The 5,821-nt window shown below is 36.4% G+C and overlaps 1 protein-coding gene across 1 annotated transcript; it reads right to left on the minus strand.

The window, feature by feature from the left end:
* Positions 1-1,447: 1,447 nt before the first annotated feature.
* On the minus strand, positions 1,448-5,821 carry LOC140184842 (uncharacterized). Its single transcript, XM_072238029.1, has 3 exons — positions 5,401-5,821; positions 1,915-2,153; positions 1,448-1,555 (listed from the first exon to the last, which is right to left on the minus strand). Exons 1-3 carry the CDS (start codon positions 5,819-5,821, stop codon positions 1,448-1,450), a joined length of 768 nt encoding a protein of 255 aa, XP_072094130.1.

Raw genomic sequence — 5,821 nt, forward strand, 5'->3', positions numbered from 1 at the left:
GAGTAGTTTTATCAAGCTTTTCACCCACTTATTCATATGATTTGCATGATTTTACAATTCCTTCCTAGTTTAGTTCTATGATTGAGAACATGCTTCTTTGGTCTTAATTTAGCTAAACTTAATCTTCTCTTATTACCATTCGATGCCTTGATCTGTGTGTTAAGTGTTTCAGGCTTCATAGGGCAGGAATGGCTTAGAAAATGAAGAGGAAGCGTGCAAAAATGGAAGGAACACAAGGAATTAAGGAGATGACCAGCGAGAAGTCACGCGGTCGCATGGCTCACGCGACCGCGCGAAATGGAAGAAATCAGAGTGACGCGTACGCGTGCCTGACGCGACCGCGCGGATTGGAAGCTGCACGAACAACGCAAATGCGTGGATGATGCGCACGCGTGGTACGAAAAATGCTGAGTGACGCAATTGCGTGGACGACGCGGACGCGTGACGTGCGCAATCTGCAGAATTACAAAAGTCGCTGGCAGAGATTCTGGGCCGCATTTCAACCCAGTTTTCGGCCCAGAAACACAGATTAAATTCAGGAAAGATGCAGAGACTCAACATGCTTTTCATAACTCACAATTTTAGGTTTTAGATATAGCTTTTAGAGAGAGAGGTTCTCTCCTCTCTCTTAGGTTTTAGGATTAGGATTTCTTTAGTCATTACGATTACTTCATCGTATCAGGTTCAATAATTTATGTTTCTCTTCTACTTTTATTTACTCCGATACTTTTATTTATGTTTGATTTATGTTGCCCAATTGGCTTATGAATATTTTCCATGTTAGATTTGACTGCTTTGAATGAATGTTATTTGAGGTGTTCCAGATATTTATTATTTTAATTTAGCTTTCTACATTCCTGGCTTTGGTTAAGAAATCAGTAACTCTTGAGTTATCAAACTCGACGTGATCGATAATCGCTATCTTTGCTAAATAGCTTGAACTTCTATAATCCCAATCTTTTTCTAGAAATTAACTAGGATTTGAATATCAAACTAATTAGCCACTTGACCTTCCTTCGCACCAGCAGAGGTTAACTAAGTGGAATTAAGATTCAATTTTCATCATCATTGATAAGGATAACTAGGATAGGACTTCCAATTTCTCATATCTTGCGAAGAGTTTATTTTACAGTCATTTATTTATTTTATTTGTCATTTATCATATTTGTTCCTCATTCTCAAAACCCCCAATTTACAAAACTCATAACCAATAATAAGAACACACCTCCCTGCAATTCCTTGAGAAGACGACCCGAGGTTTAAATACTTCGGTTATCAATTTATTTAGGGGTTTGTTACTTGTGACAACCCAAAACGTTTGTACGAAGGGATTTCTGTTGGTTCAGAATCTATACTTACAACGCGACTTTATAAAATTCTTTACTAGCAAAAATCCTAACGTCATGTAACTTCAAGATAAGTTCTAGATAAGTTCATGACAATTTCTTCAAATCGATAGGTAGTTTTCACGTCTTATCCCAATAGAAGATTGGACAGTGGGGTTCGGATCAGAATAGTTCTGGTTGGTTGCCTCAGCTAAATTTTCGTTTTCACCCTGAAACACCATGTTATGTTCATATCATAAATGAAGAGAGACACTAAAGTCATCAAGCAAATTTAAAAGATACAAGTAGGTCCTTAGAACTTTTAAAATGGACAACTAAATCCTTCAATTTTTTATTAGGGGGACATAAAGATCCTTCACCTTGTTAAGTACCTTTGCCTAGGGGCTGATTGTGACAGTGGTAGAACCACAAGTGAAAGGTTGTTAGTGGTCTTCTTTGATTTCTTAGTCTTAGGTTTTCAATTTGGGTTTGATGGCACACTCTTGCAGGTCTTATAGTTGTGACCTGTCTGACCAAACTTGCTACATGTCACATAGAAACTCCTCTTCAATTTTTCACCTTCAATTACAGTTTCTGTTGGGTCTTTCTGCCTATTATGGACCTTTGGACGACCAATTAGCCTTTTAATGACAGGTGCATCAGGCGTAGTTTGATCCGTCCGTATCCAGAACTCTTCACTAGTTACAAGCTGGATAAAGTGTTTGTAAGTCTTCTTCAAAGATTCCATGTATAACCATGGATGCACATAATCTTCCATGTTATCATGTCTTTTTCTAATTGCAGCTACGGCATGAGTGCATGGCATTCCTTTTCCAGAAAACCCAACAACAAGGTAACAGTAATGCAAGTAACAATAATAGAAAAATACAAACTCAAGCAATGATAATACGAGCAGCAAGGCAAAGACAGCAAAAACAAATTCAAGTAATGATAAAGTTTCATCTTTGAGTGCACCGAGGACGGTGCAAACTTTTAAGTGTGGGGAGGTCGTCCGACCGTTCGGCGATTTTGGGTGACAAATTTCTAACTCCAACACTTTTGCATTTCATTCTAGGATTTTAGGATTTTTACTTGCATTTTCTTATTTTTGCATATGTATACACAATAAGCTTAGTCAAAATAATGAAATTTTTCAAGGATTTCTATCTATAGGGCACCAATTGATTTGAGTGAAAACTTTTCATTAAACTTGCTTGAATTATATATATTGTGGATCATGTTTTTGAGCTAAGAACACAAGCAAGTGAGTTTTGAGCCTAATGGTGTGGTTACATCTTATAACCACTTATTTTCCTTCTTGTGTGCATTATTCTCTTCCATGATTGCAATCTTTGCTTTGTTTGATTCTTTATGTCCATTATTTTGTGTATTCATGCATTTATATGATTGAGGCCATCGTTTCATTAGCTCACTTATCCAAATAGCCAACCTTTTATATTCCTTTGTTAGCCAATTTGGGCATACGCTTAACCCACTTGTTCTTATTTTAGCACATTACAAGCCTAAAGCGGAAAACAATAAATGTCCTTAATTTGAATCTTTGATTAGTTTAGGCTAGTGTGTGTGAGTATTATTAAAGTGTGGGAATCTTGGGACATTGGGTGAATAAAAGGGTAGTTTTGTATTATTATTGGAAATATTGGGAATTGGGTACATACTCTTGTATTGATCAAATGTAAAACCTTATGCATTAAAGTTCTTGCACATAGAAAGAAAAAAAAATGAGAAAAAACAAAGAAAAAGAAAAGAAAAATAATATGGAAAAGAAAAAAAGAAAAAAATAGAAAAAGAAAGAAAAAGAGGAAAAAGAAAGAAATAAAAAGGGGACGAAATGCCCCAAATCAAAGTATAGTCCAATGAAATCAATGCATAGGTGTTGTGAAATTAAAAAGGAATACATGAGTATGTGAAAAAGTGAGGAATGGGTAGTTAGATTAGAACTTAATTGTATAGGATGTCATAGGTTAGGTGGGAAGTTTAAGCTTATCAAAGATTCAAATTCCAAGCTCACTTAACCAAATATGCATCCTACCTTGACCCTAGCCCCATTACAACCTATGAAAAGACCTCATGATATATGTATGCATGCATGAAATATATGTCGATTGTTAGAAGAAAAACAAATCTTAGAAAGCATGATTAGGAGAGAATTGAGAGAATCGACCCTAAACACTTGAGCGAATAGAGTGCAAACACATCCGGTGAGGGTTTGATGCTCAATTACATGTTTCCACCAATGATCATCTCCTTTCATGCAAGTTTGTAAAAATATTTAATAGCTCAATTCAATTGTGGTTTGGCATGGTTGTTAATACCTTTGCCCTTGTGCTTATATATGCTTCTTGGGAATTGATTTATTTTGACCAAGCAATTGCATTCATGTAGATAGTTGCATGTAGGTAGATTGCATTTAGCTAGTTTCCATTGAATAAATGACATGCCCCTTTACTTCATTCTTGGTTTAAGCATGAGGACATGCTAAGGTTTAAGTGTGGGGAGGTTGACAAACCCCATTTGTACGGTTTATCTTGTATTGATTTTAGGGGATTTTATGACCTTCTACCCACATTTATTTAATGAAATAGCATAGTTTTGTGATTGTCTCCTAATTTGTGCTTAGATGTGAAAACATGCTTTCTAGACCTTAAATTAGCTAAATTCAATTCACCTTTGATTCCACTAGATGCCTTGATATGTTTGTTAGTGATTTCAGATTGAAAAGGCTAGGAATGGATCAAAGGAGTGAAGAGGAAAGTATGCAAAGTGGAGAAATCATGAAAAGTCAAAGAAGTTGAACTTGCCCATGGACGCGCGCGCGCACCTGGCGCTCGCGCGCACCTGCGAATCACCCCATGGACGCGTACGCGTGCTGTGCGCGTATGCGTCGGTGCCGTTTTATGATTTTTTTTAATGAAAATGTGGCCAACGAATTCTGAAGGGTTGTGGGGCCCAATTGCAACCAACTTTGGTGCCAAAGATGCTATTTAAAGCCAAGGATTGAAGAGCAAAGGGGATTCCAATCATTACACACTCATTAGGATTAGTTAGAAGTAGTTTCTAGAGAGAGAAGCTCTCTCTTCTCTCTAGAATTAGGATTAGGATTAGGTTTAGTTCTTAGATTTAGATTTAGATTCATCTTCTTCTACTTCTATCTTCTCAATTCCTTGTTGTTAGATTCATCTTCTTCTATTCTTTTGTTGTAATTTCCTTTATGTTGTTCTTATGCTTTGTTGTAGATCTAGTATTGTTCCTTCCATTTTCTTTCAATTCAATAAGAGGTAATTCACAATAATTGTTCTTCTTTACTTTTCTATTGTTGATCTCTTGTTTTTGTAGTTGTAGATTCCTTTAATTCTTGCATTTAATAATGTTCACTTCTATTGCACTTTATGTGTTTGATGAAATGTCTCTTATAGATATAGTATAGATTTTGTTCCTCTTGGCCTAGGTAGAGTAATTAGTGACACTTGAGTTATCTAATTCCTTTGTTGATTGATAATTGGAGAGATTGCTAATTGGTTTGGAGTGCACTAAAGCTAGTCTTTCCTTGGGAGTTGGCTAGGACTTGTGGCTCAAGTCAATTCATCCACTTGATTTTCCTTTCTTTAGTAAGGGTTAACTAAGTGGTAGCAATGAACAATATTCATCACAATTGAGAAGGATAACTAGGATAGAACTTCTAGTTCTCATATCTTGCCAAGAGCTTTGTTAGTTGTTAGTTTATTTTCATTGCCATTTACTTTTCATGCTTCTTATCCAAAACCCCAAAATAACTCACAACCAATAACAAGACACTTTATTGTAATTCCTAGGGAGAACGACCCGAGGTTTGAATACTTCGGTTTATAAATTTTAGGGGTTTGTACTTGTGACAAACAAATTTTTGTATGAAAGGATTTGTGTTGGTTTAGAAACTATACTTTACAACGAGGTTTCATTTGTGAAATTCTATACCATCAAAAATCCAATCGTCAAAAACCAGCAGTAAGGCAAAGATAGCAAAAACAAGGATAGAAATACAATTTCCACTTAAAAAATAGAATTCCACACTGACCGGTTAGTTGCCACCTATTATATGTGCATGTATGCTTGATCAGATCCACATCTAATTTAGATCCCTTGTAGGTGACCTCAAAATGCTTGCGCTCGTTATCACCAATCCACTCCGCAGTCCATTTGTTACTTGGCTTGACAAGCCGCTTCAACCTTTTCTCTTTAACTGGTACAAGCTTTCCGTGATGGCACTCTATTAGTCTCTTGTGTTGAACCATACGCCTCATGGGATAGCATCGCAATTCCTCGCACATCGTGAGTATAGGCTTGCACCTATACTTGACAATCTTAGAATTGAAAGACTCGCATATGTTGTTAGTAAGGTTGTCAACTTTCGGACCATGGATGAAGTAGGCTCTTACCCATGTTACAGGATCAAATTTCATCAGGTATGACCAGGTATCCTGATTAACTTTCTTCAT

This window comes from Arachis hypogaea, chromosome 5 (genome assembly GCF_003086295.3).
Source record: "Arachis hypogaea cultivar Tifrunner chromosome 5, arahy.Tifrunner.gnm2.J5K5, whole genome shotgun sequence".
NCBI classification, from domain to species: Eukaryota; Viridiplantae; Streptophyta; class Magnoliopsida; order Fabales; family Fabaceae; genus Arachis; species Arachis hypogaea.

Bases quoted from the DNA above. Each gene is read 5' to 3' on its own strand.
- LOC140184842 (XM_072238029.1), bottom strand. From the start codon at position 5,821: ATGAAGAAAGTTAATCAGGATACCTGGTCATACCTGATGAAATTTGAT. The intron at 2,154-5,400 runs GTCAGTGTGGAA...TTTCTGGAAAAG, and splicing joins TAATAGGTGGCAACTAACCG to GAATGCCATGCACTCATGCC. The intron at 1,556-1,914 runs GTAATTGAAGGT...ATGGTGTTTCAG, and splicing joins AGAAAGACCCAACAGAAACT to GGTGAAAACGAAAATTTAGC.